General features: G+C 40.9%; 1 protein-coding gene across 2 annotated transcripts in view; it reads left to right on the top strand.

Annotated features, from left to right (window-relative positions):
• myo15b (myosin XVB) overlaps positions 1-18,757 on the top strand; it is a 179,155-nt gene that overhangs the window by 155,556 nt on the left and 4,842 nt on the right. For both annotated transcript variants that reach the window (XM_048610620.1, XM_048610621.1), the window contains exon 41: positions 4,590-4,723. In XM_048610620.1, coding sequence (XP_048466577.1) covers positions 4,590-4,723 — 134 coding nt within the window. The remainder of the gene's footprint in view (positions 1-4,589; positions 4,724-18,757) is intronic.

The following is an 18,757-nucleotide window of genomic DNA, read 5'->3' as shown; positions in this document are numbered from 1 at the left end:
TTTGCACGTTCTCCCTGTGTCTGCATGAGTTTCCTCCTAGTGCTCTGGTCTCCTCCCACTCTTGAAAGATGTGCAAATTAAGTGGTTTGGCCATGCTAAATTGGCGCTGGCCTCATAGTCGAAGACGGCGGTTGAGAACAGGTTAGAGGGGGATGGATGCTGTGGGTGGCACGGTGGCTCAGTGGTTAGCACTGCTGTCTCACAGCGCGAGGAACCTGGGTTCAATTCCAGCCTTTGGCAACTGTCTATGTGGAGTTTGCACATTCTCCCCATGTCTGCGTGGGTTTCCTCCAGGTGCTCTGGTTTCCTCCCACAGTCCAAAGATGTGCAGGGTAGGTGGATTGGCCATGCTAAATTGCTTGTAGTGTTCAGGGATGTTTAGGTTAGGTGGATTAGACTAGGGGAATGGGTCTGGGTGGGATGCTGTTTGGAGGGACGGTGTGGACTTGTTGGGCCGAATGGCCTTGTTTCCAAGGAAGTGCAGACTAGGTGGATTAGCCATGGGAAAAGCAAGTTTGCAGGGATAGATGGATCTGAGTGAGGCAGTGTGAACTCAATGGGCCAAATGGCCAGCCTCCACACTATAAGGATTCAATTATTCTAAAACAAGAAGCTAGCTAAGGATGCAAGGGTAGTTCTGAAAATCAAAAATAGCATTGGTGCAATAGTTAGAAATGGCCTTGTTTCAGGAGATCAAGATGTAGAATTGGTTTAGATGGAGATGAAGAATAGTGGAAAAAATTAATCAGTGGGTCTACAGGCTGCTAAGAATAACCACAATGGAGGATAAAGTTTACTAGAAGAAATACTGGGTGTTTGTGGTAAAGGATAGGCAACAATCATGGGTGACTTTAATCTGCATATTAAGTGGAATAATCAGATTGGCAATTGTACCATGAATGAGTAGTTCACAGAATGCTTTCAAGATCATTTATTAGAGTAACAGGTTCTGGAAGCAACCAGAAAGCAGGTTATGTTAGACTTATACTGTGTAATGAGGTGGGATAAATTCATGACTTCAGAATAAAAGTGATCCTAGGTAGTAACAACCGCAATATGATTGAATTTTACATCCAGATTGAAAGGGTAGAGAATGGGTCTAAGACTAGTATTTTAAACTTAAGTAACAGAAACTTTAAAGCATAGTATTATAGAATCCCTACAGTGCAAAAAGAGGCCATTCAGACCATCAATTCTGCACCAACCCCAGTATTTATCATGGCTAATCCAACTGGCCTACACATCCCATGATAGTACAGGCAATTTAGCATGGCCAATCCACCTAACCAGCACATCTTTGGACTGTGGGAGGAAACCGGAGCACCCGGAGGAAACCGGAGCACCCAGAGGAAACCCACACAGACACAGGGAGAAAGTGCAAACTCCACACAGCTATCCAAGGTTAAAATTGAATCTGGATCCCTGGCACTGTAAGGCAAAAGTGCTAACCACTGAGTCACTGTGTCAGAATATACAAAACAGAAACCCAGCAATAAAAAAGTTATTGTTTTGAGTCCAGTGATACCTAATCAAATTGAGGCATAAAAGCTGAGCTAGCTGAAGCTAGGATACGAGATTGGAAGATAGATCAATACAGAAGTGGCAGATGTAGGATGATATTTGAAAATAAAATAACTATATTCTTACTATACAGAAAAATTCCAAGGGAAAGACCCACCCTCCATTGTTAACTGAAGGAACTCATCAAACTTGCAGAAAAGACGTGATTCCATAAAGAAGAATGACAGTTCAGATGATTAGCCAGAATACAAAAAAGAGCAAAGAATGACTGAAAGATTAAACAGGAGATAGAAACTAGGGCATGTTAGCAAGCTAGCTGGAAATGTAAAAATAGATAGCAAGAGTTTATACAGGTATCTAAAAAGAAAAAAATATACAAATTGTGTTGATCCTCTAGAGAATTAGAACAAAGAATTAATAATTGATGATAAGGAAATGGTGGAGGAAATGAACAAATATTTTGCTTCTGTCTTCATGGAAGAGGTTGCAAAAGTAATTGCATTAATAACTGTAAATCAGAAGGTTGAAAGAAGAGAGGAACATGGTGATATTATAATCAACATGGGAGCAGTACTCAGCAAAATAACAGAGCTGTGGGCTGACAAGACTCTGGGTGCTGATAGATTGCATACTTGAATGAGGTAGAAAATGTATTGGTGTTAATTTTTCAAAATGCACTAATCATGTAAATATTCCATTAGATTGAAAAGTAGCATACATAATGTCTCTATTCGAGAAGGAGGGCAGGCAGAAAATAGGAAACTATAGGCCAGTTAGCTTGATGTCTGTCATGGATAATTTGTTAGAATTGATCATTAAGGAAGTTGTAACTAATTACTAAGAAAAATACAAAGTAATCAGGAAGAATCAGCATTGTTTTGTGAAAGGGACATGTTTAATCAATTTATTGGAGTTCTTTGAAGGAGTAACATGTGCTGTGCTTAAGCTGGGGTTGCCTGTTAACACACTGTACTTGGATTTCTACAAGGCACATGTCAAAATGCCATATAAGGGGTAACATAAAAGAAGCTGAAAACAGAATATGCATAAATGGGCATTTTTCTGATTGATGGGATGTAACAAATTTGTTCCCACAAACCAACTGACATTTTACAACTTTACATCAATGGCTTAGATGAGGGGAGTAAAGCCATGGTGGTTAAATTCACAGATGACAAAGATGGGTAAGAAAGTATGTTGTGAAGAGGATAAAAGAGGTTGTAGAGCAATATAGGTTGAGTGAATAGGCAAAAATCTAGTAGATAGAGTATAATGTGGGAATATGTCAAATTATTCACTTTGGCAGGAAGAATAAGCAATATTATTAAATGATTGCAAATTCTGAGGTGTAGAGGGATCAAGGCACTCTTGTGAATGTGTCACAAGAAGTTAGTGTGCAAGTAGTTAAGAAGGCTAATGGAGTGCTTTCATCTATGACAAGAATTGAACATAAAAGTAAAGATGTTATGCTTCAGTTCTAAAGGCATCAGTGAGACACATCTTGAACACTGTGCATAGCTTTAGCCTCTTTATTGAGGGAAAGATGTAAAAGTACTTGAAGTGCATCGTGATTACAACAAGGACTGCCAACTGGACCTCACAGAATATAAATTCCCTGATTGGGAATGTTAATCTGGTCCAATCATGCAGCCCTGGCTGACAGATAAAAAGGGTGACTGTCAGAGATACTGACACTCTGGTACCTGATTCTGTATGAGGCAGTACTATATAGTCAAGGACTATTTTTGTGTAACAAAAGGGTGACTTGGTGATCGGATGTGGGCCTCTGTGGAGTTATGCCAAGATGATTCAGTGGAGGTTTATTAGGTTGGTACCTGGACTGAGTGGATTGTCTTATAAGGAAAAGTTGGACAAACTGGGCTTGTTTCCCCTGGCCATATAGAAGAATGAAATGTGACATGATTGAAGTGTATAAGATCCTTATTGGTGTTGACAAGGTGGATGTGGAAAGGACGTTTTCTCCTGGATCAGTGAGTCCCAAGCTATGGCGCAGTGTTTTGATACAAGAGGTCACCCTTTTAGGACAGAGATGAGGACAGTTTTTTTTTCTCTCAAAGGGTTGTGCAATTTAAGAACTCTGCCTCAGAATGTGGCGAGGGTGTATCATTGAATGTTTTTAAGTAGGAGATGGATGACATTTTTGTTAGACAATGGAATCCAAGATTATCAAGAACAAATGAGAATGTATAATTCTAAACACAAACAAATCTGCTCAGACCTTACTGAATGATGGAGCAGGTTTTGCCCCCAATTCATGTTTTATATATCAGCATCTGATAGATAAAAATATGTAAATGGTTTATCTCCAACTGTACTGAAGACAATATTGATTATTTTGTAGTTTTTCCAAATGCAGAGAGGCCTGCTGCACCTTTGCAGCATTTTCTGGGTTTATTTTGAAAAACAGGAAACTAAACAGTTCACTGATATTGTTAAGATTCTCGGATAGTAAAGTGGGAATAAAAGTCCTAAGAAGAGAACAAGAAATAGGAGCACGAGTAGGCCATTCAATGAGATCATGACTTATCTGATTGAGGCCTCAAGTCCACTCTTCTGCTGCCCACCTCCATAACACTTGACTCCATTGGGAGCCAAATTTTTTACTCAGTCTTGAATAAATTCAGTGAGTCAGCTTTCTCTAATCTCTGCTGTAGAACATACAAATGATTCACAACTCTCAGAAGAAACTCTTCTTCATTTTTACTTTCAATGATGGCTAGGGAGGGTAAACTGGATAGCACGTCAGAGTTTTAGTGCTGCCCATTCCTCTACCGGAACCCTCTCATCTTGGTAGTGGTGGACTTACTGTAGGCTACTTCTACTGCACTCTCTTTTCTCTTTTTTTAATTATTTTTCTCAATTAAATAAATCATAAATAAAATGTAAAATTGACCATTTTAAGATCTCATGGAGTACTTGCTGTTCCTTTTCCCTGAGGGAAAATAGGGTAAATAATAGCACTGTACAGATAGCTCAGGGCAGTGTCACGTAAGATAGTTCACAGTGTTTGTCTTGGGTTTGATAGCTCCAGGTTTTTGTCTCTACAGGCAGCAGCTGAAGGCTTACCTTCCTAAAACCATAGCGGCAAAATTGAATATTGAGAGGGTCCTGAAGCAAACTATCCAAGAACTCGAAACAATGCAGGAGCTCAGTCCTGTGAAAGCCAAGATCCAATTCTTATGTAAGTGTATTTGTGATGAGGAAACAAAAAAGTTGTTAAACTGTTGCAGTAACATCTAAGAATGCTGCCTCATGAAATGGAGAGTTACCCGAGGAGACGAATCAGTAAAAATGTGATGACAGCAGCAATCTTCTATAGTTCTTTGTGATACTTTCTTAGGTCCTCAGGAAAGGGGCCCATAGTGCAGCAATGAATTATAAGTCTTGTCTATTCTTCAATCCTCAGTGGAATGGGGATGGGATGTCATCACTGTCGTTAGACCAATATCCTAGAATTCCCTGACAGTGCTGTGGGCATATCTACCACCATGGATTCCAACTCACTATCATTCTCTCATCCACATATTTCATGAAGGAATAAAAAAAAACTCTGCCTCTTCAGGTTAAATGGAATATGCATTAAATACAGTTCTCTGACATGGCTCGCACTGCTGCGAGCCAGGGGCATGGGTTTGATTCCAGCGTTTGGCGTCTGTCTGTATGGAGTTTGAACATTCTCCTTGTGTCTGCATGGGTTTCCTCTGGGTGCCCCAATTTCCTCCCACAATCCAAAGATGTGCAGGTTAGGTGGATTGGCCATGCTAAATTGCCCATAGCGTTAAAGGATCTGCAAGATAGGTGGATTAGTCATGGGAAATGCAGGGTTACAGCAATAGGGTAGGGGGTTGGGTCTGTGTGGGATGCTCTTCAGAGAACTGGTGTGGATTTGATGGACCATATGGCCTGCTTCCACACTGTAGGGAGTCTATAAATATATATAGGTAGAAAAAATGTGTAAAATCCATCTACACTTCCTCATTAAGCTATTTGAAACATCTCAATACTCTTTAAAGTTATTTACCAATAAAAAAAATGTTGAAAATGCCAAAAATACAGTACATTTATCAGCACCAGAAAAAAGTTCACATTTCAGATAAAGTTACTTATTCAGAAAAGACTCAAGCTCCTACAAAAGGAGTCTGATACACTATTAGCAGTTTCTGGACTCATTGCAAATTTCCAGTTCTCACATTATTTAAGACCATAAAATACAGGAATAGGAGTAAGTCATTTGGCCCCTCGAGTCTGCCCCCCTTTCATTAGGACCATGATTGATCCAACACTCCTCATGTCCACTGTCCCACTCTTTCCCCATAACTCTTTCCCCATAACTCTTGATTCCCCTAATGATCAACAATCTCGCTATCTCAGCCTTAAATATACACATGGACTCTGCCATTACAGTTGTCTGTGGCAAGGAGTTCCAAAGATGCACAACGTTCTAAGAGAAGAAATTCCTCCTCATCTCAGTCTTAAATTGGTGCCTGTTAATTCTGACTGACCTCTGGTCTTAGACTTGCTCATGAAGGAAAACATCCTCTCAGCATTACCCCTTTCCATCCCCTTAAGAATCCTGCATCACTCAATGAAATCACTTCTCATTCTTCTAAATTCAAATGAAAAGAATCCCATCCTGTTTAACATTTACTTATAAGTCAATCTCTCCATATTGGGGATGATCCTAGTGAACCTTCTTTGAACTGCCTCCAGTGAAATAATATCTTTCCTGAGTAACAACTCTCAGTTTCAAAAGCACAGGGACCATCTGATCTTCGATACTGATTCATACTGAGTAAGTCACCTGTATGGGATTCTGTTAAATATTCAAAATAATTCCCAATAGGAATCTTTAGAGCTAACAGACAAAGCAGATTTACATCCTATTAGTATTAGCTGGATTTAAATCCAGATTTTGGAGATAAAGAGCGGGATCTAATCAATACACTGAAGAATTTGAATTATAATAATTGGGCAGAAGAGATGCTCATTCAAAATACCAGTTTATCTGCACCCTTCAAAATGAAAGGTTGCTGCTCTGACCTGTTGCAGTTCCATGCCCTCATGGACTATCCTTTGGATCTTATACTTAAACTGCGATAGCGACTCACAGTGAGATTGTTATTGTGAGAATATTTCCCTTCATCTATGATCGTTTACCGCAAACGTATTTTACTCCAGAAATTTGAAGACAAAGCCTTCAGAAAATGTCAAACAGCTCATAACCTCTCCCCAACAACTCCCTCCTCCCACCCTAGAATTGAAGGACAAGCAAGGCAACACCTTACCGTACCAGGGAATCTGTTCCCTGGGGACTTGAGAATATACCCTGAAATACTGCAGGAGATTGTTGCTGTCACTACATTTTTACTGATTGTGATACTTAGCTAACATTTCATTCTATCAGACAGTAAGACATTTCCAAGTAAAAATAAAGGATAACTTGGAGAGGAACTTTCATGGTGGTGTTCCATGTATCTGCAGCTTTTGACCATCTAGGTCAAAAGTTGGGAAAGTGCTGGAAGGAACCTTAGTGAGTTACTGCAGTATATCTTGTAGATACCATGCATACTACAAATGACAAACTTCAATCCTACAACAAAGGCAAGTCTCACCCTGAAGAGGGAGAAACCAAATAGCCCAGAAGTTCTCAAGTGACATGAGTGCCCAAGTTTGTTTGGTGTATTGGCTTAATAGTGGTTCATCAGCTTTATACTATGGAGCAAAACTTTAAAACTGACCAAACCTTACAACTTTAATTCATTGAATTAAATATATATAATTAAATATATTGAATTTTCAATGTTATTAAATCCTAGTTAGCAGAAAGTCGGCTTGCACCTCTTTTCTCTTACATTGAATGAGACAGCAGCCGAAGAAAATGCTGGTTGATCTTGTTGCTATATTTTAAGATTCTCAGTCTCTCATGTATAACAGTTCTAACGTATTGTGATTCTCGGTCATTGATGTATAAATTTCTAATGTATTTTGACTATCTGTCTGTTATTATCTGTCTTGTGTTCGGTAAAACACTCTAATAAAACTTCAATCAAGTTAGACTGACTACATTCCATGCGCTCTGCATCCACTCAATCAAAATAGCACTGCACAACTGCAGCTTTATGCTGTGATTAGTGGCATTCCTGCAGTACAGATCTGGCACTGGAGAGAATATTCCCATAAATTGATGTTCAAACAGAAAAATCAAGGAAAGCAGTAGCAAGGAAGCCTTGTGCCAAATTTCATCTCTTAAATCTGTCTACTTACATTTAAACTTGATTCCTCACTAACATTAATATGGTCATCAATGCCTTGCCCATCATACTGCACATAAATGGCGCTGAGTGCTTAAGACTCCATCAGATCTCCTTTTGTTCCTACTTCTTTATAGCTGATGAAGATGAGTATCAGAACATGATTGGGAAACTGTGCCTGCTTCTTTGAAAGCTGGATTCATTCACAGCCAATTCAAAAGCTGGGTATTTCTGCTCCCTTTAAAATTAGCCCTCTCTTTAATTGCTCCTCTTCACCTGTATTGGCTTCCCACTGAACAGCAGATAACAAACTGGCAGTTCATTTGTAGTTAGGCCTCGTTCTCAAAAATAGATCAGGATCTGTCTCAATGTAGTTCTGGCAACAATACCTATATTATGATTACGGGTTCTTGTGATGCAATTGTAGTGTCCCTACTGAGCCAGGAGGCCTGGGTTCAAATTCCACCTGCTCTGGAAGTGTGGCATTACATCCCTGAACAAGTTGATTTGAAAACATCTTCAAGCATTCATAAAGACAGAGTGTTTGTTCAGAGGTAGTAGGGAGTAAGGAGCCATATATAAATTTACATTCTGTGGGGCTGGTTAGTTCAGTTGGCTAGATGGCTGGTTTGCAACATAGACATCAACAGTGTGAGTTCAATTCCTATGCTGGCTGAGATTATATGAAGGTCCCTCCTTCTCACCTTGTCTCCTCACCTGAGATGGGGTGACCCTCAGGTTAAACCAACACCAGTCATCTCTCTCAAGGGGAGGCAGTGGTGTAGTGGTAATGTCACTGGACTAGATTAATTAGCCCAGGTTGATGTTTTAGGGACATGGGTTCAAATCCAATCAAAGCAATTTTTTTTAGCAATGAAGAGAGGCTGGATAAGCTCAGCTTGTTTTCTTTAGAGCAGAGAAGGCTGAGAGGGCACCTGATTGAGGGGCATGGATGGGGTGGATAGGAAGCAACTGTCTGCCTTAGTTGAAGGGTCAATAACAAGGGACATAATTTTGCAGTGAAAGGCAAGACATTAAGAGGCAATTTGAGAAAAAGGGTTTTTAACCCAGAGGGTGGTGAGAATCTGGATTGTACAGGTCGGAAACATCACAATCTTTAAAAAGCACTTAAATGGGCACTTGGAATGCCATAACATTCAAAGCTACAGGCCAAATATTGGAAAGTGGGACTAGTGTAGATTTAGAGAGGTTGTTTTGTCAGTGTTGACTCAGTAGGCTGACGGACCTCTTCCATACTGTATGATTGTATGAATACAACCTTTCAAGTTCATCCCTCTGGTCATTTTATTCTATTTGTTCTTGGGTTGTAAGGTAAAACCTTAAAGACACCACACTGTCAGCAACTAAAGTGCCATGTAGTCCAAACTAAGAAGCTGTGGAGGCAGGTCCCCTTCCAAAAGGACATTAATGAACCAAATAGTCTTTTGAATGAAAATCCAGTTTCCTGACCACTTTTCGTTAAATTAAATTAATTTTCACAATTCTTGAATTCTGAGCTGCGAGCTCTACCATAACCACCATACAGGAAATGTCCACACATAACCAGGGTTTATGATGAGGGTGGTTCACTCAGCTGGTTCAACCCCAAACCCAAATTTGAATCAAGTCCAGACTAATGGCAGGTCTCCTCTTTATAGTTGCAACAAGTTGTAATTTAAATAAACATGTTCAGTTTAGGTCTATTTCTTATCAGGAAAGCCAATAGCACAAAATTGTTAATGATACAGCTCTGTTTGCCTCAGAAAGGTTTCTGTGCAAATAGAAATATTGTACTGGTTCATATTTTATTTCTGTCACTGAGTGTTGAACATGAAAATGCATTTCATTTCCAATTCTGATATACTTCATTTTGACAATTTAAACGTTTTGTTACCACATATAAATTAGAAGTAATGCATCTATGAATGCTGACCATTGAACTCTCTCAACAGATTCTTGTTGCACGGATTCCTGTCTCCCCTACCTGCTGGCTGTAAGAGACCTACATGAAAGTAATGGGATCCAGTCCCCAGCAAACCTTCTTTGAGTTTGATACTGTCGGAAGGCACACAACACCACGTTATAGTGCAACAGGTTTATTTGAAATTACAAGCTTCACCTGATGAAGGAACAATGCTGCGGAAGCTTGTGATTTTAAATAAACCTGTTAGATTATTACCTGGTATCGTGTGACTTTTGACTTTGTCCATCCCAGTCCAACACAAGCACCTCCACATCATGAGTTTGATACTGGTGGTAATGACAAGGAATTTCCTCTGTATACAGTATGGGCTTTCTATATTTCAGTGCACATGACTTGTTTTATATACTTCAGAACAGTGCTCTAGCACTTCTGTATCACAGCATGACATCCTTTGTTTTAATGAGCACAATTCACTGAAAAACAAGGCATAAAATTATGGTATGAATATCCTATAAAAGATGTGTGCCACCCTATTGCTCAAGATTTGTAAATACCACAGTTGTTAGGCCAAGTTCTTGCAATCTGTGCAATAAGTGTGGGAGCAGATAATGTCAGGAGTGACTGACTCTCTGCCTGAAGTACAAGACAACTTATTAGATCAAACTTGAACCACCCACTTAAGAGCTCCTAAGCATTGAATGAGCCTCAGCTGTGAAATCCCACAGCAGCATCTGGGTCTCAATGCTCATCACAGGATCTCTGCGCTTTAAAGGATCAAAGGGCGAAAAGGGAGGTTGTTTTCATTCAGGACGTGTGGGGTGGGGTTTCGGGGGGATTGGATGCAACAGCATAGGAATGGACTTAAGCGGAAAGCCACTTCGCCCAATCCTATGGGACAATGGAATCCCACCGGCACCTATTTTTTCTTACGTGTCAGTCAGTTAATCAGGGCAGCGGGGAGTTGATCACTAATTGGCCATTAAATGACCACTTAAGATCTGTGCTGTGAAGGTCCCCCCAGACCTTCTCACCCAGCATTTAATTTCTGCAGTGGCAAGTAGGGAGGCAAATATTGTCTGGGGCCAACTCACCCATAGAATCATAGAATCCCTACTGTGTGGAAACAGGCCCTTTGGCCCAACAAGTCCACACTGACCCTCAGAGTATCCCAGCCTGACCCATACCTCTATAACACACCTAATCTACACATCCCTGAACACTATGGGCAATTTAGCCTGGCTAATCCACCTAGCCTGCACATCTTTGGACTGTGGTAGGAAACCGGAGTACCCAGAGGAAACCCATTCAGACACGGGGAGAATGTGTAAACTCCACACAGACAGTTGCCTGAGGGCGGAATCGAACCCAGGATCCTGGCGCTATGAGGCAGCAGTGCTAACCACTGAGCTACCCTGCCACCCTAATTATTTGCCCTTCTCACCACCTCTCTTGCCATCTCCCTTGTGAGAATTCCACGTGCTGCACAGAAACTGGATGTACAAGGATAACACAGTATGTAAGGACTGCACTTACACTGTGTGCAATTTGTACAAAACAATCAAAAGGTCGTTGAGTTCCGTGGTTTTGGTAGTTGTGCTATACCCTGAAGAATTCTGAGTAATTTAGCTGCTGGAAGTGAAATTGCAAGATATCATTGTTATATAGGAATAAAACCCTTCCAATACTGACTAGTTCAAGTGCTAACAGCATGGATGCCTTGGGAATGGGAAATGTGAATCAGGAGACTGAAAGTGAGCTGCCACTCTTTAAGAACATATCTCACCTTTCTGTGGAATCTTTATACAACTCTGACTGATTTCCCTCTCATCAGTCACCCCCAGCATTATGCAGGATTAGCCCAGAAAGTACAAGTACAATTTGCAGATTACACCACTTGAGGGGTCAGGGCTGTAATCAATATTAAAAAGGAGGGGATCTTCTGGTAGTTTCCCTATCTCTTGGCTGGAAGGCCCAGTTTCAGCTCCTACCTCAGAATATGGTGTCCAGAGATATGTTGTAACACATCCTAACAGCTTGATAAAAACAAAAAGAAAGACTGAGAAGGACTGCAATAAATTAGGAGAACATGAATAAACTTTGCAGAATGTGCAAATAATTGGCAAATGAAGTTCCACACAAAAATGTAAGAAAAATAATGAGATCACTTATTACTTGGAAGATGCAAGCCCAGGGCTAAATTTTCAATATTTGTATAGGAAATGAAAGTCAGGCTGATTCCCAATATTACATTGCTGAATGGGTTTTTGGGGAACTCCGATATCCCCCAGAGTCACATGCAGGCTGGAGTCAGGTCCACCTGAAACAGAATCAACCAGCAGGTTAGTAAGCTGCCCTAACTTTCCTGGATAACTGGACCAATTGTATTCAGGGTAATTTGCACTTCCAGACCTCACCCCTCCGCTCACACACAATACAAGCCCCCTGATATCTTCTACATTCCTTCATAGACCCCTATGCACTTGGTAGAGAACTCATGAGCTCTAAACTAACACTGGGAAGTGTTTGAAGTTGTCATGAAATAAAAAAAAACAAGCTTCCAAAATCTTCTTGAAAAATGTCGCCCATCTTACAAACCTATAAAATTGATTATCAAACATTGGCATTCATACACTGAAATAAAGCTTTAATCCACTTATTAATATCGCCTAATAATTGAGAATAAGCAAACAAGTGCAGAAAATCACTTCAAAGGAAGATAAACATAGCAAATCTCATAAAACTGTCAAACAATGTTAACAGTCCTCTTCACCTGGGTAAAACAACCCCTAAGCAGCTGATTCCTTGAGTGCATCTTGAAACTCAACCAGGCATTCATAATAAATCCACTGGATATGAATCCTTACACATTCATGGTCAATTCAATAGTCTCGTATCTTGTAAAGATCCCTATGATCAATCAGTGCATCAATAATATATTCACCTTTCCCAAAAGCATCTAATTATGACAGTTTACATTGCCAAAGGCCTTTAAACTTACCTGTGAAGAGATTTAAGACTTTGCTTATCTTCATGTTTCCCACAGCCTTCAGTAACCCAACAGTTTTCACAAAAATAGCAACCCAAGGAAAAGTTGTATTTGGAGTGGCATTTAGTGAACCTGATGTCATTTTTGTAAGTGTCAGGTTGTGATTTAGCATGTTTCCTAACATGAGGTAATTGGTGGGTAGAAAGAATAACCTGGTAAATTTAAATCTGTAACTCAAGATGCCCTCTGTTCGATTTGCTAAATGTTGAGAGATCATTTAGCCCTAGTTAGCAGGGTTGTCAAAAGAAACAAACCAACAGCAGAGATAACAAGGTATAGAGCTGGATGAATATAGCAGGCCAAGCAGCATCAGAGGGGCAGGAAAGCTGATGTTTTCATTTCTGAAGAAGGGTCCAGACCCAAAACGTCAGCTTTCCTGCTCCTCTGATGCAGCTTGGCCTGCTGTGTTCATCCAGCTCTACACCTTGTTATCTCAGATTCTCCAGCATCAGCAGTTGCCACTATCTCTGAAACCAACAGCAGTTTTGCTTTTATACAGATGAAGTTGAAAAGTAGGAAGTTATGCTAATCCTCTACTGAATGTTGGTTAGAACACACTTAGAATACTGCCTGCAGTTCTGGTCAGTATTAAAAGGATAATGAAGTTGGTGCAGAGATGATACACAGGGATAATTCTGGAAATCTATGGGTTTATGCACCTAGAAAGGACTGACAGGCTGGGTCTCTCTCTTGAATAAAAGAGGTTGAGGGGGAAGGGGATGGGTTGACTTAATAAACGTCTTTAAAATTGTGGAATATTTGATAGAGTGAATATGAGAATAATGTTTCCCCATGTAGGGAACATGAGACCATAAGATGTAGGAACAGAAATAGGCCATTTAGCTCATCAAATCTGCTTTCCAATGAGATTACATCAGATCTGATAATCCTCAACTCCATCTCCCGCTATTTCCCCATAACCCTTAGTTCTCTTACTGATTAGAAATCTGTCTGTGTTAGCCTCAAAGATAGACAATGACCCAGTCTCTACACAGTGTTGAGGTAAATAATTCTACAGATTCATTATCCCCAAAAAAGAAATTCTTACCTATCTTTGTCTTAAATGGATGACCCCTTATTCTGAGATGATGCCCTCTGATACTAGACTCTCTCACAAAAGAAACAACCTCTCCACATCTGCCCTGTCGAGACCCCTAACAATCTTGAATGTTTCAATAAGGTCACCTCTCATTTATCTAAACTCCAACGAGTATGGCCCAGCCTATTCAACCTCTCCTCATAAAACAGTTCCTCCATACCTGGGATCAACCTAGTGAATCCTCTGTGGACTGCCTCTAATGCCAGTATATCTCTAGGTAAGGGATCCAAAACTGTTCACAATATTCCAGCTGTGGTCTGTCTAGTACCTTGTAGAATGTTAGCAAGACTTCCCTATTTTCATATTCTATTCGCTTTGAAATAAAGGCCAACATTTCATTTGCCTTCTCTATAACCTGCTGAACTTGGCCATGGCTTTTTGTGTTTTAAGCACAAGGACTCCCAAATCCCTCTGTGTTGCATCTTTCTACAGTCTGTCTCCATTTAAATAATATTCAGCTCTTCTTTTGTTCCTGCCAGAGTGCATACATAATCTCACATTTTCTCACATTATCTTCCATCTACCAAATCTTTGTTCACTCATTTAACCTGTCTCTATCCTTCTTCTGATTCTGTGTCATCCTCAGCACTTGCCTTCCTACCTATTTTTGTGTCATCTGCTACTTGGCAATTGTATTTTTACTTTCCTCAACCAAGTCATTAATATATATTGTAAATAATTGTAGTCCTAGCACTTATCCCTGTGACACTCCACTAATTACAGGTTGCTGTTCTGAAAATGTCCCCCTTATCCCAACTGTTTGTCTTCTATTAGCCCATCTTCTACCCATAATAACATACTACCTCGCGAAGTCATTCATTTCTGACAAAGACTAAGAATTCCAATCAGGAATTCAAAAGAAAAACCTTCACAATCAGAAGTGGTTAGAATGGGGAACTCATTACAAAAGGTAATAGTTGAAACAAATAATAATTGCATTTAAGGGGAGGCTAGACAAATATTAGTTTGAGGAGAGAACACAAGGGTATGATATTAGATTTAAATGAGGAAAGATGGAATGATGCTCCAGTGGAGCATAAACACTGACATGAACCGGATGGGGCAAATGGCTTTTTCTGTGCTGTATACACTGTACAAAGCCCAAGACATCATGGTCAAGGGCGCTAGGCAAAGAATTCTCACTGTTTTTATTTATGGACACCATGCTCCTCAAAGATTTTTTGTCAAGGCATTTATAATGATAGATGTCGGCTAATACCTTTACAATATTCTGATATCTCATCTCACACGACACACGATCAACTCAAACAAATGCATTCTCAAATTGCAGATTTTATCAGCTTTAGTGTCCTGTTTTTTAAAGATTTGATCATAGGGTCTTATTCCTATTCTATCATATTCTATCACTGGCAAGAACAACATTTGCTACCATTCCTATTTCAGAAGGTGCTGGTGAGCCTTTTTTTTATGTTGCTGCACTCAATGTGGTGGAGGTTCGTCTGTTGAGGCACTGGTTACTATCAATTAGCTGGGTTGGATGGACCACACTATTTACAGAAGACTTCCAAAGTGCACTCTCTACTCCAGAATTTGACACAGCAAGCTGTGACAAGGTGGGGAGAGAAAATGCTTCAAGGATATCCTCAAAATCTCCCTGAAAAGATGCCACATTCCACTGACTTATGGGAATCTCTTGTCTGAGAATACCTAAACTGCAATAGAAACATTTACGAAAGTTCCAACCATCTTGAGCATCCAAAACAGGCTGAAGTGGAGGCCAGGCTGAAACAGCAGAAACCTAAGCACATACCATCTGCCTAGCTGCGACATGGTGTGTGCATACAGCATTGCACGACTTAGTCACCTCAGGGTCCACAGCTTCGAAGTGGAATAAAGTCATCCTTGGTCTCAAGAAATTGCTTTAGAGGAAGGAAGTAGACCTGTAGTGTTGTTAGGGAGTTCCAGGATTCTGAACTAGTGATGATGAAGGGACGAAGATATATTTCCAAGTCAGGACGGCACATGGCTGAGAATGATATTTGCAAATTCAGTCTTGCTCTTTGTCCACTGGTCTTGTTCTAGGCAGTAGTGGTCATAAGATTGGAAGGTACTGTGTTAAGGAGGCTTGGTAAATTTCTGCAGTGCATCTTGTAGATGTAACATACTGCTGCTATTATGCATTGGTGATGGAAGGAGTGGATGTTTGTGGATGTGGTGCCAATCAACCAGATTGCTTTGTTCTGGATTCTTTCAATTATTCTTGAGTGTTGTTAGAGCTGTACTCATTTAGACAAATGGGAGCAAGCTTTCTCACTCATGATTTGTGCCATGTAGATATAGGTTGTAGACAGACTTAGGGAAAACAGGAGTCGATTTAACTGTTACAAGTTTTCTATTACTCTCAGGAACTCCTGCAGGATATCCTGGAGTTGAGATGACTGACCTCCAACAATCACATCATTTTCCTTTCTGCTATGACTCCACCCAGCAGAAAGATTTCCCAATTCCCACTGAGTTTTGTTCAGGATTCTTGGTATCACACTTGGTCAACTGCGGCCTTGACGTCAAAGACAGTCACCTTCACCCCACCTCTGAAGTTCAGATCTTTTGTCCATGTTTGAACTAAGGCTGTAAAGAGGTTAGGAGCTGATTGGCCCTGGTGGAATCCAAACTGGGGTTATTGTTAAGCAACTGCTGTTTGATAGCACTGTTGAAAACATCTTCCATTACTGTACTAATAATTGAGAGTAGACTGATGGGGCAGTAACTGGCCCAATTGGATTTGTCCTGCTTTTTCTGCACAGGGAATAACAGGACTATTTTCTACATTACCAGTGGTATAGCTGTACTAAAACAGTATGGCTCTGGGCACAGCAATTTCTCAGGCACAAGTCTTCAGTACTTTTCCTGGAATATTGTCAAAAGACATAGCTTTGCAGTAACCAATTTCTTCAGCTGTTTCTTGATATCATTTGGAGTGAATTGAATTGGCTGAAGCATCTGTGATATTGGGGACCTGTGAAAGAGGCTAAAATAGATCAGCCACTCAAGCACTTCTGGCTGAAGATTGTTGCGAATGCTTCAGCCTTACCGTTTCCAATGATGTGCTGGGCTCCCCCTTTTTGCCGTCTTGCAAATCAAAAATCTGTTTAACTCAGCCTTGAATACGTTCACTGCCTCTACTGCTCACTGGGGTTAGAATTCCAAAGATTAGTGGTACCCACAGACATACCTTTCATTTGGAGGAAGCATGGAGTTGAAGGAGAAGTTGTTCCATAGGACAGTAAGTTCATCCCAGCAGAGGAGGGTGGTGCTGGATGGAAAACGCTTGGGCCTCCATTTAAAAAGGAAGTGGAGGGCTGTCAGATCATCTTGGTGGTGAATGGAACCATTCTCTTACCTCAGCTGCAGCATGGCACACAGCTTGACACATCTTTGCTTCACAAAAGCGGTTGTGTCTGCTGCCAACTGCTGTCACCACAACTGCCAACTTCAAAACAGAGCAAGGACAGCATTGACTGGGTCAACCAAGATGTTCATGGCTGTTATTTGCTTCTTTCAGGCTGCTGCTAGAGACATAATGACAGCTTACCACTGAATAAGAGACATGACTGATGTTCTTTAAACAGATCAAAATGACTTAATTCCCTCTAACCACAGATGAGCAGACAGAGGGAGTACAAGACTTTGTCTCTATTCCAGGCTTCGCCAGGGTTCTAGATGTCATTGACCGCAGTGCCATTGCATTGCACATGAACTTAGCTATTTTCATGAACTGTAAGGGATTCCAGTCACTTAATTTCCATCTGTAATGTGACCACAGGCACTGCAGTGTAAACAGGAATGTCCGTTATCCTGCTGAGAGTCACAGTTCTTTCATTCTCTGTATCACCTGCATTTGACCCATGTTAAAGGCCCCCTACTGGGCAACAAGTGTACACCCAATATGCCAAGATTACATCAGACTTCCCCAAGCCCATTGATAGTGTATACTAGTTTCTGACAGACTTATCAGTTTGCTAAGCATTAGTGTGTACACCCATCAGCCTCATCCAAATCCCACGGAACAGAACTAGTGTGTGCCCCCAGCAAGCAAGCACCTTGTTATTCTTTCCATCTACCCTGGCAATAGCTCACTTCTGGATGGACATCATTACGTGCAAGTTCTTCCCCTATCCTAGACTCTAAAATAGACAGAGTCCATTTGTCTCTGAACTAGTGGCTACAAATATATGATGGTGTTTCTTCACCTCCACTGGCACGGAAATTCCAATCAGGGTGAGAAACCCCATTTCCAGCCCTGATCAGACAGAAAAATGCAGAGTTACACTTAGAGAATTTCCATTCTGAAAATTCCTGGATAGAAACCTCCTATTACAAAAAAAGAGACCAGTCCAGAAATATTTGCAGCTAGTCATCAGAAGGTTATTGTCAAAACCAATGACAATCCCCATAGTCAGCCACTTTGACAGCTTCCGCTGGTTGGATGTCAAATATGTTAAGGGAAGGGTGTGGTATGGTGGGTGAGTGCATAGGTTTGGGAGAGTTGGAGTAGTTATTGGATCCAAGGGTCTCAAAGTTTGGGAGTGGCTGGGTTCAGGAGGGTTTCAGTGCATATTAGGTCTGAGGGCCTCAGGTGGAAGGGGAAGGCTGGGTCCAGCAGGGTTGGAGTGGATGTCCTGTCTAAGGATCTCAGCAGTTGGGAGTGGGATGACTGGGTCTGGCAGGGTTAGTTTGGGTGTCCTGTCCAACAGTCTCTCCAGCTGGGAATGGGGTGGGCTGATTCCAGCAGGGTTGGTGTCGGTAACCTGTCACAGAGTCTCAGGGGTCAAGGAGTCAGGTTCAGCAAGGTAGAGGAGGGAGAAGAGGTAGCACTGTCCAGTTAGGAATTGGTGGTGGGTCTCAGATCAAGCAGGGTTAGGAGTGGCTATTGT

The sequence above is a fragment of the Rhincodon typus genome, chromosome 23 (genome assembly GCF_021869965.1).
Source record: "Rhincodon typus isolate 14 chromosome 23, sRhiTyp1.1, whole genome shotgun sequence".
Taxonomy (NCBI): Eukaryota; Metazoa; Chordata; class Chondrichthyes; order Orectolobiformes; family Rhincodontidae; genus Rhincodon; species Rhincodon typus.
Note: the sequence above shows the minus strand (reverse complement) of the source record. Positions and strands in the feature narration are given on the sequence as shown.